This window comes from Microcebus murinus, chromosome 25 (assembly GCF_040939455.1).
Source record: "Microcebus murinus isolate Inina chromosome 25, M.murinus_Inina_mat1.0, whole genome shotgun sequence".
Taxonomy (NCBI): domain Eukaryota; kingdom Metazoa; phylum Chordata; class Mammalia; order Primates; family Cheirogaleidae; genus Microcebus; species Microcebus murinus.
In genome coordinates, this window is record NC_134128.1 from 4,095,879 (window position 1) to 4,114,239 (window position 18,361).

The window sequence follows — 18,361 nt, forward strand, 5'->3', positions numbered from 1 at the left end:
GGGCGGGGGGGCGAGCGCGGGGAGGCGGGGGACCGCGGGGGGCGCGGGGCAGGGGCGCGGGGGCTGCAGGGGGACGGGGGCGCGGGGCGGGGGTGCGGGGGCTGCGGGCCGGGCGCGAGGACGGGCTCGGGGCCGCGGGGGGTGGGGCGCGCGGCGGGGCCGGGGGGGGGGGGCGCGGGGACGGGGCGGGGCGGGGCGGCCGGTGTTGACCCGCGTCCTAGCAACGCGCTGCGCGGGCGGAGGGCTCGGAGCGGGCGCCGCAGGTGAGTGCGGCACTGCGGGCTCTGCAGGCGTCGCGGGACGGGGACGGCGCTCGCAGGCCTCTCTCGCCAATTTATCGCCCTGTCCTGAGCGCCGGGACCCCCTCCAGCCCCTTCCCCACGCGGAGACCCCAGGGACCTCCCTCCTCCGCCCCGCGCCGCTCTCCTCCCGGTCCGGATCCGCTGTGTCGCTGTGTCCACCTCTCCTGCCGCTTCCCGGCTCCTGTCCCCGCGGTGCTCGCAGCTTGGCCTGGCTGCCCCTGTCCCCGTCCCCTCCCAGTCTCCGTCCCCGTCCCCTCCCGCCTCTGCCCCAGCCTGCCGCATGCCTCCCCCAGCGTGCCTGCCCCACCGTGTTCCTCAACCGTGCGCCCCACCATGCCCCCTACCGTGCCGCCCCAGCTTGTTCCCCAAGTGTCCCCCACCGTGCCTCCCCCAGCGTGTCCCCCAACCGTGCCTCCCCCATTGTGCCTCCCCAGCGTGCCTACCCCACCGCGTACCCCCAGCGTGCCTACCCCACCGCGTACCCCCAGCGTGTCCCCCCACCGTGCCTCCCCCAGTGTGCCTCCCCCAGCGTGCCTACCCCACCGCGTACCCCCAGCGTGCCTCCCCAGCGTGCCTCCCCCACCGTGCCTACCCCAGTGTGCGTCCCCACCATGCCTCCCCCACCGTGCCCCCCCAGCGTGTCCCCCCACCGTGCCTACCCCAGCGTGCCCCCGCAGCGTGCCCCCCCAGCGTGTCCCCCCAGTGTCCCCCAACCGTGCCTCCCCCAGCGTGCCTCCTCCAGCGTGCCCCCCAGCGTGTCCCCCCATGGTGCCTGGCGGTGCCTCCTCTGGGTCTTCGCAGGGCTTGGTCCAGCTTGGCTCTAGGCCTGTTCGCGCTGGTCAAAAGTCTGCCCCACCGCTGTGGCCGCCACCCGCCCTAGGCCGCCCCTCCTTGTGGCCGCCCCCCCCCCCGTGGCCGACCCCCCTTGTGGCCGCCTCTCCCCCCCCCCCGTGGCTGACCCCCCTTGTGGCCGCCTCTCCCCCCCCCCCCCCCCGTGGCTGTCCAGAACAGCCTGGTGGGTGAGGACGCGGGCGGGTGTCCCAGTGAGGGCCTCGCCTGCGTCCCCTCCGGTCCGGCCTCGCTTCTGCTCTGAGGGGGCTTCTGCTGGGGGGCGGGGGGGGGCGGGGCTGGAAACTCCCGTCCGGGCAGACAGCCTGCTGTATGCGATGCTGTAGCGAAGAGGAGTGCGGAGCGTCGCCCGGTTCCCGTAACGCGTGCACGAAAACTTCTCTCCTCCGCATCTTTAAACTCTTTGTTTGAAGGCGCGCACTGCGTGTTTCCGCGGATTCACGCAGCCGCGGCTGCGGGGCCCAATGTCGCGTCCTGGCCTTGCGCGCGTCCCGCCCCCAGGTTTCTGGGTCGGCCCCCTGCGGCCCCGCCTGCCGCGGCCCCTGGGTCCCTAGACTCGGGAAAGGTTGCTGACTGCCAGGGTCTCCTGTCATCTACGTTAATTTCACGTGTTTTCTTTAAAGAAGGTGCGAGAAGGGAATGACGCGCACGCTGTTGCCTTCATAGGGTCGCCAAGACAAGCGCCGCGCTCAGAGTGGAAGCGGGCGGGACTGTCGCCTGCGCTTTGCCATCAGACCAAGCTGTGCACGTTTGCGCGCGCTCAGTTAGCTCTCACTCTCCAAACATCCGGAAGCTCAAGAGTGTCTCGCAGACGCATCAGTGCGTGCGTGTTTGGATCTAAAGCTTTTTTCATCAGTTAGCAATGGAAACAAAGTGGTGGCATGCTGGAACGCGCAGGGCAAATCCGTGCACTAGTTGATACATTTTATTTCACTGACAAGTTTATATGTGTCTAGATCAGTTCTCAACCTTGTCTGATCCAGTATGTTTTTTATGACAAATATTTTACAATGCCACTTTACTCTTTTGAAATCAAGATCATAGATAATAATCCCACATATTTAATTGAGTTTTAAAATATCGATAGTGTACAAACAGTAAAATGAAGGAAAATTAACAGAATGATTGTAATAAAATAAGATACCCGCGCGTACATGCCGGGGCACCACGACACCGGAGCGCAGAAGGAAGCAGTGAGGTGTCCAGCTTTACGCACACCTACTGCGAACTCATCTCCAAGTGCAGGCAGATACAACTTAAATTTTGTGGATAACATTGCTATCAATGATGTTATTTTCCAAAATGCCGAGCTCTTAGTAAAATTGCATGCAAAACAAAGTATATACAACCTTCTTTTTCATTTATACGATAGTTACAATCCTGGAAAATTCAGTGTATATTAAAACTGTGAAAAAATACTTTAATATTGATTTTTGCAAAGTGGAGAAAAATTCTAGGCCAAAGTGTTATTTATCTGAAGTCTTTTTTTTTTTTTTTAACTTACCAGATGCTTGGAGGTTAGAGTGGCATTCTTTCTTCTGGGGTACTGTCCTGCACGGGACAACTTATATTCTTGGCCTTCACCACCAAATGCCAATAATATCCCCTTCTTATCATCTTGATAACTAGATGTCTCTATAGAATTTCTACACTGCTTCTCAGTGATCTAGATGCCCCTGTTATTGCATTTCAAGATTAATACCGCACAGAAAGTAAAATCTTTAAGTCATTTCTGCCTTCATATTTCTGTACCTTTGTAATAATTATGGGAGAAAAAAAGCTAATTATACTCTATATTTAACTTTATACCCATTCTTGTAATATTCTGGAAGAAAGGTTTTAATGATCATTGTTATTACAAAATGAAAAAACAAGTATAGATTATCTAAAAAAAAAGCCTTAAATGTTCAGTATGTATTAATGTCAGAACTTGTTTTCTAACTTGGCTCTGTAAAGATCTGGTTTTAGAGACTAATTTCTTATTAGCCAAAGTGAAATTAGTTTCATTTGAAATTCTGTTTAAAATTTTATTGCTGGACTCTTTTGGTAATGAATTTAGATAAACAAGCTATTAATAGACTCTCCCTTTACATCTCCCATATTTACTCTTAAGAAAGTTGTGAATTACAATTGTATATTATTCTGGGCAGAGAATACAGTACTGGGATTGCTCAGATATTCTGGTAATAGGATCAATGTGCTTTATGCCAATTTTCGGAAAAATTAAAATTATATTTCACAGTAATATTCTTATTCTAGTTCTTTTTAACTCAGAAGGCACATAGGGAACCCACAAGGCTCTCAGGATCGTGTTTGTCTGTCATCATTGCATGGATGCAGATATTATGACTGTAAGAAAATCAGGATAACAGAATTCCATTTAATCTCATAATTCTAAGGGCTGTATGGCCCAGCACCAAGGAGCGTTTCTCCTTTAAACCCCCAGCCCCAGCATGTCTGTGAACCTAAGCCCTGAATGCCAACCTCCTCCAAATTATTTTTTCCACTCTTAAGAGTTTTCTGTTTGGGGGTCATGCATGCTCAGCTGTTTGAATTCTTTCATTTAGGCCCTGGGGCATTAGAAAGATGATATTGGAAAATCCTTAAATATTAGTCTCAGTTTTGCCTAGTGCTGGTTCACTACCTAATCAAACTGAAGAGCAATTAGATAATTTTTAACAGCACAGAATGTGGGGTGAGGTGTACTCGTTTAAAATCTTGAAAAGTGTTCCAGTGGAGCGGTGACTGCGTTGTCTCTTTGTCTTTCTGCTCTGCTGCAGCGAGCGCGGGGCTCAGACCTGAGTGTTGTCAGAGCCATGGGCCTGACGCTGACGAAGCTGGCGCAGTGGAGTGCCGCCGGGTACGACACTGGAACCCTGGAAATTACTCCTCTAAATGAAGCAATACTGCAAGAAATTATTATGTTTATGGAGGGTTTCATCTACAAGTATCCCAAAGAGGCAAAGTATGTTTTTGTAGAACCACTTGAATGGGAAACGAGTTTGGAACTCTCGGCATTTGAATCAGGCTATGTTGTCAGGTAAGCCAGTTAATACATGCTGCTGAGATTCCGGTTAGGTTATGAAGTATGAAGTGTCCGATTTCCTTAAGTACTGAGTTTGACAGTTGACACCTCTGACATTTCACTTTGACGCTTCCTGTTTTATGTTTATTGTGAAGGTACATCCTCATTCTTTCAAATGCATGTTTTGGCTTATGATTACCTTTTTTTAGAGTAATTTTTGTGAAACCATGGATAAGTCAAAAATTCATGTTATTTTCGAATATGAGTTCCATCACAGAACCAGTGCAGTGTAGACAGCTTGAAATATAAATGAAACGTTGGGGCCGGGCGCGGTGGCTCACGCTTGTAATCCTAGCACTCTGGGAGGCCGAGGCGGGCGGATTGCTCAAGGTCAGGAGTTCAAAACCAGCCTGAGCAAGACCCCGTCTCTACTATAAAAATAGAAAGAAATTAATTGGCCAACTAATATATATATATATATATATATATATATATATATATATATATATAAAATTGGCCGGGCATGGTGGCTCGTGCCTGTAGTCCCAGCTACCCGGGAGGCTGAGGCAGGAGGATCGCTTGAGCCCAGGAGTTTGAGGTTGCTGTGAGCTAGGCTGACGCCACGGCACTCACTCTAGCCTGAGTCTCAACAAAGTGAGACTCTGTCTCAAAAAAAAAAAAAAATTAAAAAAAAAATTAAATAAATGAAACGTTGGGAAGGATGTGGCTAATGAACGCACAGCACATTGATGGTTTGAGAAGTTCCATTTTGGGGACTTTAATCTTGAAAATGAGTCATGTGGGTGACCTGAGACCAAGGTGGATAATGATGAGCTGAAAGCTGTAGTGGAAGCGAATCCATCTCAACGTAGCCACGAATTAGCAGCAAGGTTTGACGTTACTATTCCAACAATATTGGACCATTCGAAATAAATGGCAAGGTAAAGAAGCTGGATAGATGGGCTCTGCATAAATTAAATGAGCATCCGAACAGAAATGTCTTGAAGTTTGCCTTTCTTTGCTGTCACAACATAAAGGAGAACCATTTCTTCACTGTATTGTTACGTGTGATGAAAAATGGCTTCTTTTTGACAATCACAAGAGTTCAGCATGATAGTTGGGTAAAGATGAAGTGCCAAACACAGTCCAAAATCAAATATTCATTAAAAAAACCTAATGGTGTCTGTCTGGCGGTCCAGCGATGACATTATCCACTACAGCTTCATGAAACCTGGTCAGTTGATTACAGCAGATGTCTACTGCAACCAACTGGATGAAATGATGAAGATGCTTGTGACTGAGCAGCCGAGATTGGTTAATAGTAACAGGCCAATCCTCTTGCAAGACAACGCTCGACCATGTGTCACACAAACAGCACTGCTCAAACTGCAGAAGCTGGACTTGGAAACTCTCTGTCATCCACTGTATTCACCAGACCTTGCACCAACTAGCTACCACTTCTTCCAGGCTTTGGACCACTTCTTGCAAGGAAAAACATTCAATTCTCACCAAGCCGTGGAAAACACTATTCACGATTTCACGGACACCGGCTCTCCAGGCTTCTTCGCTGCTAGAATAAACAAGCTACCATTAAGATGGCAAAACCGTGTCGGTAGTTGAGGCTCACACTTTGATTAATTGTACTCCTTCTTGAGATATAGTAAACTTTTGATTCAAAATCAGACATTCATATTTAATGACCTATGTGATATCTTCATCGTACAGATTTTGATTGATTGGTTGTAGGTTTGGGGCAAGTCACTTCACCTCTCTGAATCTCAGAATTCCTTAAAGCAAGGATTGCAAGCCAGGGGCACTCGGGTGAAATCAGAGGATATTGTGCTTGGCCAACACGGTACCTATCGAATTTTTAAATGTAAATTTAAATTTCTTTTGATAGGGGATACATTCTCTAGGTCACTACACTTCCAACATTCGTTGCTACTTTATACCTGGCCTTTCCACCCAGAAGCCATTGGTTTTTGTGACCTCTAATATAGACAGAATCTTTTTTGTTACTTAAACTGATCAATTTCTGGGGTGGCTGTTGTCAGGGCGATGAATTTTGCTTGGTGTAAAGAGAGACTTCTTAAGGATTAGTGCTATCCTCAAAGGAAAACCTTTCAAATCTGAGATTTAAAAAAAAATAAATTTTATCTCCACCTCAAAGAGTGGGCTATCATTTGATGTCTTTTGAACATTGCTAAAAATATATGTTTACATAAATTATATAAACATAATTGCATATAAAAATCATACATAACATAATATTTAATTATACATTGTAATTATATAATAAATTAACAAATATATATATATATAATTTTAGCTAACTTCAATTGGCTTTGTACCTCAGGCATCCTTTTTACTACCACTTTGTTCCTCTTTGGTTTAGCATAGCAACTTTTAAAGTCCGACCATATCAAATAAAATTCCCTAGCTAGCCAGAACTTCCTATAGATGCTTTCTCTTTTTTTCCCTTTGGGATTATTTGTGAGAATAAAACCAGCATTTCATTTTTAGAACTGCAAAACTGTTTTTTTGTTTTTTTTTTTGAGACAGAGTCTTGCTTTGTTGTCCAGGCTAGAGTGAGTGCCGTGGCGTCAGCCTGGCTCACAGCAACCTCAAACTCCTGGGCTTGAGTGATCCTCCTGCCTCAGCCTCCCGAGTAGCTGGGACTACAGGCATGCGCCACCATGCCCGGCTAATTTTTTATATATATATCAGTTGGCCAATTAATTTCTTTCTATTTTTATAGTAGAGACGGGGTCTCGCTCTTGCTCAGGCTGGTTTTGAACTCCTGACCTTGAGCAATCCGCCCGCCTCGGCCTCCCAAGAGCTAGGATTACAGGCGTGAGCCACAGCGCCCGGCCTGCAAAACTGTTCTTGAGCTGCATTTCAAGAGGGCTTTGCTTCTTACCTGGGTCTGCCTTCTCTCTGAATTTTTTGAAAAAAAAATTTTAACTATGTATTTTATTTCTAACTGTACCAATTGTCACTTTCTCCCAACGTGTTTGTCATTTCTAGATTATGAATACTACCCCATTGTTGCTTCCACCTAAGTTCAGTGTTTTCTAACCTTGAAAGAAGAACTCGTATGCAAAACCAATTAAAAACGTATTAACTACATTTTACCAAAATAAATTTAAAGCATGTGACAGAAAACAATGTCAAGATTGTCACTGTATCTCCCCCCTCTGTACTAATTTTGTGTTCCAAGTACAAAACATGATAGCATCTGCCCCATAGTTAGATGGGCTATAGCACATTCCTCAAATGCATCACTGTTTCTGTTTCTCTGTTCTTGTTCACATTCTTTTTGCTTTCTTTCCATTCTCACATCTCTGCCTGCAGTCCTTATGAACAGTGGTCCTTCCTAAGCAGGAGGTTTTGACATTTGGCACTGTGTGTGTGTTCTGAGACAACTCCCCCTTGCTTTTTGTGCTTCCACCATGTTTACTGTGCACCTTTTTCTGGGGCTAATTTTTCTATCCATCGTTTTTCTATCTGCCTTTTGTTGATGATATCTTTGATATTGGAAGGGATGAGGGAGCGATCGCTGTTGTGATTGAAGGAAACCTCGCTTTCATGGTGCTGGTGTGAACCAGACAGGTACTGCCTGAAGAACGCAAAGGATCCAGCTGAGCTCGTGGCAATAACAGGAAGTACCACATGCTTTCACATCCAGGTCTTGACCAAACCCCTTGTCTAGTCCCCAAATCAAAGGAAGTTCAGCAACCCATAGGCACACACTGTTTGCTACTTTTAGCAACATAACAAGTATGTCAACAGAGATACCCTCAACAGCCAGAAGAATTTATTGCTAGAACAGCACTTTGGTTCACATGCACCCTCTCGCTTAGCTGCTAAAACTTAGTATGCTGCTTATACATTTTCTGAAAGTAGGGAAACTACTCTCCTTCCAGACAGGATTCGGGTCTGTGTGTCCAAAGTCATCATGAAGGATTTGAGTTTGGAGTCCAAATATGTTTCTAGCAAATAGGTGTGTCCTTGGACGTTTTAGAGTAAAGGCATATGTTTCTCCTTGTGTATATATTCTACATTCTTTCAGGCCTGCTGTTCCAAAACAAGTCCTTTTTCTATATGGAAAGTCTGATATTGCTGGGAATGTATTTATATTTGTGGCCTTACTTCTCATTTGATATTGCACGTCTCCAAATGCACACTTTGTAGCAGTCAATAAAAGTTTGATCAGCCTTTTTCTGAATTAGACTAATCAGCATCTGATATTGAAATGGACACATACGGAGAAGGCTTTGTTTCACCAACCGTCTTCTCTCCTTTTGTGCAGATTATTAAGTGAATAGATAGGCACAGTACTTTCCACATGTTGCCTGATTTATCTTTTCTTTTACAATCATTCCCCATGTAGTCATCTTGTAATAACATTTGTCATCATCTCTCCACATTCAATTTTTTTGGGCAAAACAGCTCTACTTTCATTTTCATGGAAATCATAGGTCTTTTTTTTTTTATTACCATTTGCAATTACTTTTGTTCTTATCGCACAAGATGAAATGAATCATCTTTATAAAATATCTCAGAATAAAGCCCAAATCCAGTGTACACTAAGGACAAATGACACCACTCAGTGGTAATACCATCTGTTGGTGATATGTAGAACTGAGGTGCTTTGATTCTTTAGAATGTAGAAACTTATACGTTGGATGTAAAAATGTTATTACCTGTTCTTTTCTTTCCTTCTCTGGTAGAAATACAGTATGTTTTTTTTTATTCACACGTGCTTTAATATTGGTGTATTTTATTAATAGTTTTGACTCTCACCCCACTGCATGTCAGTGATATGTATGTGTTGGGACAAAATTATATGCCGGTAGGAGTTCTACATGGATGGGAAGTCGGATCACCTGAGCAAAGCCCTCTTCCCCCCGGGAATGCACAATTCAAGCCCTTTTGGGGCTCTTGTTTTTATTCAGTATCATGAAAGGCTGAATTACATGATCGTTAAGGTTCCATTCAACCTTAAAATTGCACTATTTTATGCAACAATAATTATTGTATTTTGGTAAATTTTCTAAGTCTCAGTAGTAAGATCACTGGCTCTAAATTTTGTTACTGTGCTATTCGTTTTTTTTTTTTGTCACTGAAAACTGCTAAATAGTTTCTTAACTATAGCCTTATTTCCTATATTTCTGTTTGGACGTATATTTATTGAGTAATAAGATGCCGAACTAGATACTGGGGATTCAAGAAAAGAGAAATTTTCCTGCTTTCTTGCTTTATGGTATAAACTGAGTATTTTTAGCACCTTCCACAATCCAAGTTAAAGGTCTCTCGGTCAAGACAGTGGATTTTGTTGACATCACATTGTCCTTGACCTTCACAGAGTGAGTGCAGAGTTTTTCTTTCCAAGAGCTCATTCTTCAGGAGTTAGAACGTGTGAGCGTGGAAACTCAAACCTGCTCTGCAGCATCCTGGGCAGAGCTGGCTTTCGATTTCCTACTTCACTGTTAAGTTACAGGCTTCCTCCAGCAGGAGCAATGGCAAATGTCACCTGCACCCTCTGTTTCTCACCAGGAGTTTGCCTTCGTAAGCTGAGTAAGTAGCTTGGTATTTTTGGCATTCAGTCAGCCTATAACTTAGCCCTGTCATCTTCCACTTAGCGTAAGTGGCCAGCCCTTTAAATGAGTCACCTTTAGGTACAAGCCTTCAAGAAATCTCTTCAATCCTAAGGACATCATTCTAGAAGCTTCATTTTAGAGAAAACATGCATTTTGTACACAATGCATGCCACTGGCAAGTCTGGAAATATTTTATTCATTCATTTATGTTACAGGCATTTATTGAACACTTTCTATGTGCAATTCCTAGTCCACGCCCTGGAGACAGAGCTGTGCTTATCTGTACCCAGCAGAACCCAACTGATGAAGTCCCAGTACTAGTTTCCTGGGCTGCTGTAGCAAATGACCACAAGCTGAAAGCCTTAAAACAACACAAATCTACTGTCCTCTGGTTCTGGAGGTCAGACTTCTAGAATGAATCTGAAGGGCTAAAATGAAGGTATTGGCAGGGCTGGGTTCCTTCTGGAGGCTCAAGGGGAATTCATTCCCTCCTTTTGCAGCTTCTAGAGGCCCCTGTGTTCCATGGCTCCTGGAACCACATCACTCTAACCGCCACTCCCATCATCACATCACCTTCCCTGGCTCTGATCTCCTGCCTGTCTCTCCAAAGGGCCTTGTAATTAGGTTTGGCCACCCAGATACCCAGAATTGTCTCCGCATCTCACCACCCTTTACTTGATCCCTCTGCAAAGTCCATTTTGCCACGTAGGGTGACATACAGCTTTTGGGGATTAGCACATGGACATTTTTGGGAAACCATTATTCGACCTCCCACAGTCCCTATCCTTTCATTTCTACTCTAGTGACATAGTGTTAGTAGTAAGTAATCTGTATCTGTTAGATTTACTCATTCTGATGAACTAGTGACATTTCACATCTATTTATCTGCATTGAAATTTAAAATACATCAGATCAGGTCTTAAGATGTAGGCAGTTTTATCAGGATATTAGCATGTAATAAAATCCTAGACTGTTGGCTACATGAGGATGGTTTTATATCTAGGTTCTCAATTCTGTTCCATTGGTCTATGTCTCTGTTCTTATGCCAGCACCATACTGTTTTAGTTACTAAAGCCTTGTAGTAATAGCTTGAAGTCTGGTAGATTGATCCCTCCCAATATGTTCTTTTTGCCTAAGATTGCTTTTGCTATACAGGGTCTTCTCTGGTTCCATAGGAAGGATAGAATTATTTTTTCTAGATCTGAAAAAAAATGATGTTGGTATAATAATAAGGATGGCATTGAATCTGTATATCACTTTGGGTAGTATAGACATTTTAACAATGTTGATTCTGCCGATACATGAGCATGGTATGGATTTCCATCTGTTTACATCTTCTGCTATTTCCTTCCTCAGTGTTTCATAGTTCTCCCTGTAGAGGTCTTTTACCTCCTTAATTAAATAAAAGCAGACAAAAACATACAGTGGGAAAAAATCCATATTCAATAAATGGGGCTGGGAAAATTGGATAGCCACATGAGGAAGACTGAAACAAGATCCATACCTTTCACCTCTCACAAGAATAAACTCATGGTGGATGACAGACTTAAACTTAAGGCGAAAAACTATAAGAATTCTAGAAGAAAATGTTGGAAAAACTCTTTATAGACATTAACCTAGGCAAAGAATTTATGAAGAAGACCCCAAAGCAATCACAGCAACAACAAAAATGAATAAATGGGACCTGATCAAATTAAAAAGCTCTGCACAGCCAAGGAAACTGTCATAGAGCAAACAGACAACCTACAGAAAGGGAGAAAATATTTGCATGTTACACATCTGATAAAAGGCTGATAACTAGAATCTATATAGAACTCAGGAAAATCAGCAAGAAAAAATCAAACAACCCTATCAAAAGTAGGCAAAGGACATGAACAGAAACTTTTCAAAAGAAGATAGACTAATGACCAAGAAACATATGAAAAAATGTTCAACATCTCTAATCATTAGGAAAATGCAAATCAAAACTACAATGAGATATCACTTATCTCCAGTGAGAATGGCATTTATCAAAAAATCCTAAAACAGTAAATGTTGGTGTGGATGCGGAGAGATAGGAACACTCCTACACTGCTGACGGGACTGCAAACTAGTACAACCTCTGTGGAAAGTAATATGGAGGAGAAACCTCAAATAGCTACAAGTAGAACTACCATTTGATCCAGCAATCCTATTACTGGGCATCTACTCAAAGGAACAAAAGACATTCTATAGAAAAGACACCTGCAGTCGAATGTTTATAGTAGCACAACTCACAATTGCAGAGGTGGAAACAACCCAAATGCCCATCAATACATGAATGGACTAGTAAAATGTGGTATATGTATACCATGGGGTTCTACTCAGCTACAAAAAGCAATGGTGATCTATCACGTCTTGTATTATCCTTTATGGAGCTGGAGCCCATTCTACTAAGTGAAGTATCCCAAGAATGGAAAAACAAATACCCTATGTACTCACCATCAAATTAGTATTAACTGACTTAACTGACCAACACTTAAGTGTATGTATAGTAGTAACATTCATCGAGTGTTGGACAGGTGGCAGGGGGAGGGGAGATGGGTATATTCACACCTAAAGGGTGCGGTGCACACCGTCAGGGGAATGGACAAACTTGAAACTCAGACTTGGGCAGGGCAAAGGCAATGTATGTAACCTAAACATTTGCACCCCCGTAATATGGTGAAATTAAAAAATTTTTAAAAACCTAGACACTTTAATGTTTTAATTGATAGAATCTATAAAAATAACACTATCATGAAAACATCTTAATATTTTTTAAATGCAACCTAAAAAAACCCATCAAAATGGACAGAAACACAAATCTAGCAGATAATAATTTCTGATCAGGATAAACCTGTTTAGGAAAACTATTTATTATTCTAAGGTAAACCAAATTAGGGAGTTTACAGGGGGAAAATAACCCACAGAAAGGATCTAGTTTGCCTTTCGTTGCCTTTTTTATAGCCTTTTTTGGTTCATAAACACAGTGTAGCCAAGAAAATTCCTAACCACTAATTACTGTGGTGTAAAAATTTTATAAATGAAATAACATTAGAAATCCCTCCACCATGAATGGTTCTGCAGAGCTGGTGATTTTTAAAAAGATGTTAGAAACCAACACATTGGTAGAAAAACAAAAACAAAAACTGTGCTTATTTGAGTTCAATTGTGAATTCAACAAATTGCTTCCAATTTCCTTCCTTTCTATCCTATAACGCTATTGTTGCTCTTAAGTTTGGGGCTTTAGATGCCCAAGTGTGGAAGAAAGTGGGAAAATAGATGAGCATCTAACCAGAGTTTATTTGTATTTTCTGTGTTTTCCAGGTAACATTAAGCTTTCAATTTTGTTTTTAACTTTTTAGTGAAACAACAGCCAAATCAGAAGAAGTTGATGAAAATGGAGAGCCTTTGCTATTTCTCTCTGTACCACAAATTAAAATTAGGAGTTTTGGGCAGCTGTCACACTTTTTATTTATGGCCAAAGATGAAAAGCTGAAGGAAGCACAAGCGTGTATTGAAGGTGACGTTGACACTCTAGCCTCCGATTTGAACTTTCAGAAACAGTCTTGGAGGAAATCATTTGTTTTAGTCCCTTGAAAAAAAATGTTGTATAGCCTAAAAGGTTAAAAAGTCATGTGAAAAACTTCATGAAAATGCAATTAATTTTCCTTGGCTGCAATGATATGCATATATCAAATTTTTGCTTTAAAATGAAAGGCCTGCTACTTTACCATTAGTAGGTTTCTAATTTTAGCATGTGGTTTAAAGAGAACCTTCTAAGCTTCTGGAAAGCCCCCCAGTGGAGTGTGGTGTATTAGGTCCATATTGGGAAAGAAGACAGATTACAAGGGCCAGCATGTGAGCCCACCCTGTCCCCCAGCACGCTGCTGTGATGGATGACAATCTGCTTCCTTTCAAATGAATGTAGGGTCTTCCTTTATCAGAGATGGCCCTTAATAATTTCCCTTTTCATTTTTCTCAGCTGTATTCTATTGTGGACTTCACAGCCTCCCGCGAATAGTTATATTCATTCAATTCTGAGGGGCACATTTTTCCTCTTCATTAAAGATGTTCTCACTGTCATCTAATCATCTAATGTGCAAAAAAGAATGTGATTTGTTGCCTGCCATAATTGCATTGTAAATATTGCTTCTATGTAGAAACACCTAATTATCGGTAAAGATGTATTGTCTGTGTTTTTCCTTTTTTGGAATTATGTGACCAGTGGGTCCCAGGTATAAGTACCTGAGTTCTGCCCATTTCTGTGTGAGGTGGGAAGATGGTATTTTAAGAAAAAAAAAAAAGAGAGAGAGAGAGATGCCAACCTCAGGACTGCAACCTCTTTTCTTTATATATCTTGCCTATTCCTTATTAGGCAAAAGGGATGAAGTCTTGAGGAATAAAGTTGAGTTCAAGAAGGTAGTTAATAGGTACACTTTTGTTCATTAAATCCCACTTAGTAGACAGACATAAAACAGACTGCCATGTGTGTGATGCGGCTAAATATTCACCCCGGCTGCATTTAGCCCTTCTGGGACAGCTGCATGGGGCCCGGCAGACTGGCAGGCTCATGTCTCTCCCCAGAAGTCTCTAGGATGTCTTCTCATACGTGGTTATGCGATGACAGCCATAAGGTTGATAAGTTGAGACCACGTAGATTCCTTGGTCTTCTCTTCCCTGCTGTCCCCTCCCCCAGTGCAGTCCTGTCCTTGGCCCTACAGCTGTGCTATTTCTGGTGGCGTCACCATTTCCTGGTGGGGGGCTGAGGCCATCACTGTGCTTGTCTTCATGTCAGCCTCGCAGGCCTTTCCCTCTCCTTGTCCCATGCATACGCATTTTCATCTTTCTCAGATTTCTCTGTTCTAAACAAGGTTTTTCCCTTTCTCCTTCATTTTCAACTATATTGCTTTTTGACATTTACCAAATTCTGTTTTCAGCATCTCTAGGTTCAACTTTCACATCTATGTCAGCCTTGATCCTGAGTTGGTATTTAAGTTTTTCGCTATAATTTTGGCATGTATATATGTGAAAAGTGGTTAGATGTGTTTTTCCAACTCTAAGATCAAATGGCATTGAGAACATAAGCAGTTTGAACAGGTGGGAAAGACTGGCAGTGGATGCATTATGAATATTGAGTGCTGGTACACACACACACACACACGCACACACACGCACACACACACACGCACACACACACGCACACACACACACACACACGCAGAGTGCTAGTGATGATTCCTCTAAGGAGACTTGTATTTCTCTATCTTTGAATACATTCTGAATATATTAATGGAATGTGTATTCTGAACAATGCTCCACAGTCAATAAAAAAGATAAAAAGAATGTCTTGGCCTTTGTCCTATTAGGGAGATGACATACACAGATGAATTACAATACAAAGCAGAGCATCCCGTGATTTGTAAGAAAGGTCTTAAGTACAACAGACTCTCAGAAGTAGAGATGAATTCTAACTGGGTCGGTTAGAGAAAAAGCTTAATGAAAGAAACACATTTGAGTGAGCTTTGAAGCATTTGTTAGTCTTTATGTTTGTTGTACTAGAAGACAAGAGGATAATTTTTATTTGTTTTTTTTTGTTGTTGTTGTTGTTAGCTAATAGAGACCCTGTAGCGAAAATCCTGGGCTCAGAATATAATACAATGCAAGAAGACTCAACTGCATTTAATATTCTTGATAAAATTAACGAAGATGATGATCCTGAAATTGGGATTAAGATCAAGCTCGCAATGCTGCTTAAGCAACTGGATTTGCACCTGCTCAATCATTCTCTAAAGCACATTTCACTGTGAGTCTTTAAAGAAAAGGAAACCTTTAAAAATTAGTTACAAAAGTTGCTTTCAGGGTTTTAGAAAAAAACAAGAAAAATAAAGTATGGGAGTTATTACTATGACTTTAACATTACATTTTATTGGGATTTATTTATTGTACTTCTAAAGATTAAAATTTGCAGTTGACATTGCTAAAGCATTGTAGTGGGGTTTCATTCAATTCTGAAGACATAAGTGGCTGTATTATTTTTAAAGACTTAAGACTATTACAGCAATTATTAAATTATAATAGAAATATCAGGTGGAGTTTGTATACTCCAAAACTTGTTCGTTTTCCTGGTATTTTCTAGTATTCTAGTATTAGTATTAAGAAATGAGTAAATATTTAATGTTACATTAAACATAATCACTAATTCCTTTATGTTTTAACAGTATTATGAGATTATAACATGGCTAAAATTAACTGCATTTTAATTATAAAAAAGATGTTTCCCCTGATACAGTGGAATATGTTCATGTGTTTTCTGTATTCTGTCTTAAAGCATTTAAACTGACGTTTTAAACATTTATTTCAGAGAAATACGCTTAAATCCAGTGTCTGTTAACAAGGACATAGAGCTACTCAAACGATTCTCAGGAAAAGGAGAACAAACAGTCTTGGAATCTATCGAATACACCTCAGGTTTCTATCTTCTCAGACCATTTTACGTTATTTCCATTTTCATAATTATATTTCCAAAATGCTTTCACTGACTACCTTAGAATTGAAGGTTTAAGAAAATGAGAACTTCAATTGCAACAATGTTTATTATGTTGAAGCCAACACAGTTCACAAACGTGTAGGTTAAGGAACTCATTAATTTTTTGATGATTGGTTTCAGATTATGAATTTTCAAATGGATGTAGAGCCCCACCTTGGAGACAAATCCGTGGGGAGATGTGCTACGTGCTGGTGAAGCCCCACGACATTGAAGCTCTGTGTATTACTTGCAGTGCAGAAGGAGTGTTTTTAAATGGTGTAAGTAATTTTCTAGAAGACATAACTGACGCCGGCGGACTCTGCTTGTTGGCTGGATCATCTGAGAGCTAGAACCATTATTTCCTGTTGCAGGTCACTAATAAGCCAGTCTTCTAAGGAACAGGCCTCAAAGTGGGCCATTCCACTTTATAAAACTAAACCATCTCTAACATAATCAGTTCCCTGATTAGTTACACAGGTATTTAGGGAAAGAAAAGGCAGGAAAGAGCCTTGAGGTATTAATAATGCAGAAGTCACACCTGCAGCTTTCATCCTAAGAGCCGAGTCACAGAGGGGCATCCAAACGTAGAAGGCTGGAGGACGAGCCCTGTGACGCTCTGGGCAGGGGCCACTTCCAGACTGTCCCTCAGAGTTGAGGCAGTCTCCGGAAGCAGGGACTCAGCCGTGGGAGCGGGCACTGCCCACTTGGGGCTGGTCCCCAGGAGCTCAGAGGAGGGTCCTTGCAGAGCTGGCAGAGCGGGGCCGGGGCCTTTGAAGATGGCTGATGATGACATTTCTCGGGGCGCGGGGGACGTGGCCAGTGTCATTCTGGCACCGTGAGAAAAATCCAACCTGGGAATTGGAACCAACTTCCAGTTGCCACTGGAAGCCCCTGCCGCCAGGGAACGGAGGGCCGTGCAGGGACGACTGACAGGGACGGGCCCGGGAAGGAAGGAGCACGTCTCTCCTCCCCCTGCCGCCCTCTCAGTCTTCCCTTAGCTTCGCGGGGAAGCTCACCTGCTCACCTGCCGGGAGGAGAGCCGCAGCTCTGCAGGCTGCCGGCCCAGGCCGCCCAAAGCAGAACGGGGCGGTGAGTTCTGAGCAGAGAGATACACGGCACGTGGATGAAAACACATGTTAGCCTCATCCCTATTCACTGAACTCGCTAGAAAGAGCGTAGCTGTCCCCTCTGCGCCATCCTGCCCTTAGTGTCTTCAACACACATTTGGTGCTCACAAGCAGATTGTGCAGAGGGGCCCCAAATCCTTCATGGGGAGCCAGCCGCCCCCGGGACTGTCCCGAGAGTCGCTGCACCTCGCCTTGGCTTGGTGCCCACGTGCCGGCGCCTCTGCAGGGGCTGCCTGTCCCTGCCACACGCCCCGTGGTGCTTTGCTTACTAACAGTCCACCAGCCCCTGTCTGCAGAGACGAGGCAGCAACCCGAACACGATTTTGCTCTTGGCTCGTTCTTACATTTTAGAAAAATGAACTCTAATCAGAAAATGAAAGGTAGAAGAAGGAATGCTTTCCTCTGCTGTGCTAGAGGGGGCAGGGAGTCTTCGATAACAGGGCAGGGAATTAGGAGAGGAGAGGGACGGAAGGAGGAGAGGGGTGGAGGTGCACAGGGTTTTGCAGGGACCCCAACCCCACTGGAAAGTGAGCCTGGAGCAACCGCGCCACACGGAACAAGAACAGAGTGTGACAAACAAAGACATGGGCTTTCCTGTGGGGACATTCTAATCTCCAGGCTTCTGTGACTTCACCAGCTGAGGCTTCTGACGTCATAATGCCTTGTCACAGTAGAGGAGAACAGAGAGAAGCAGCTCTTCTCTGCTGAGCAGAAAAGGGCCCGAGCGCGTGTGGCAGGCGCCCAGTAACTGCCGAAAGAATGAATGAACGGCCCGGCGAAGGAATGAGTGAGTGAACAACTAGATAACATTAACGGGAAGGTTTGCCTGTGCATGTCACCTGCAAAGTCCACCACCTGGACCCTGTAGAGAGGAAACGACCGTGTGCTTAGGCCGTGATGTGCTGAGCAGGTTCCTGTTGCCTGTT

The 18,361-nt window shown here is 43.6% G+C and overlaps 1 protein-coding gene across 1 annotated transcript in view; it reads left to right on the forward strand.

The window, feature by feature from the left end:
• The first annotated feature begins 212 nt into the window (after positions 1–212).
• ODAD2 (outer dynein arm docking complex subunit 2) overlaps positions 213–18,361 on the forward strand; it is a 144,662-nt gene continuing 126,513 nt past the window's right edge. The window contains exons 1-6 of the mRNA XM_020284096.2: positions 213–263; positions 3,932–4,191; positions 13,145–13,302; positions 15,393–15,585; positions 16,144–16,250; positions 16,450–16,586. Coding sequence (XP_020139685.1) covers positions 3,968–4,191; positions 13,145–13,302; positions 15,393–15,585; positions 16,144–16,250; positions 16,450–16,586 — 819 coding nt within the window. The 5' untranslated portion in view covers positions 213–263; positions 3,932–3,967. The remainder of the gene's footprint in view (positions 264–3,931; positions 4,192–13,144; positions 13,303–15,392; positions 15,586–16,143; positions 16,251–16,449; positions 16,587–18,361) is intronic.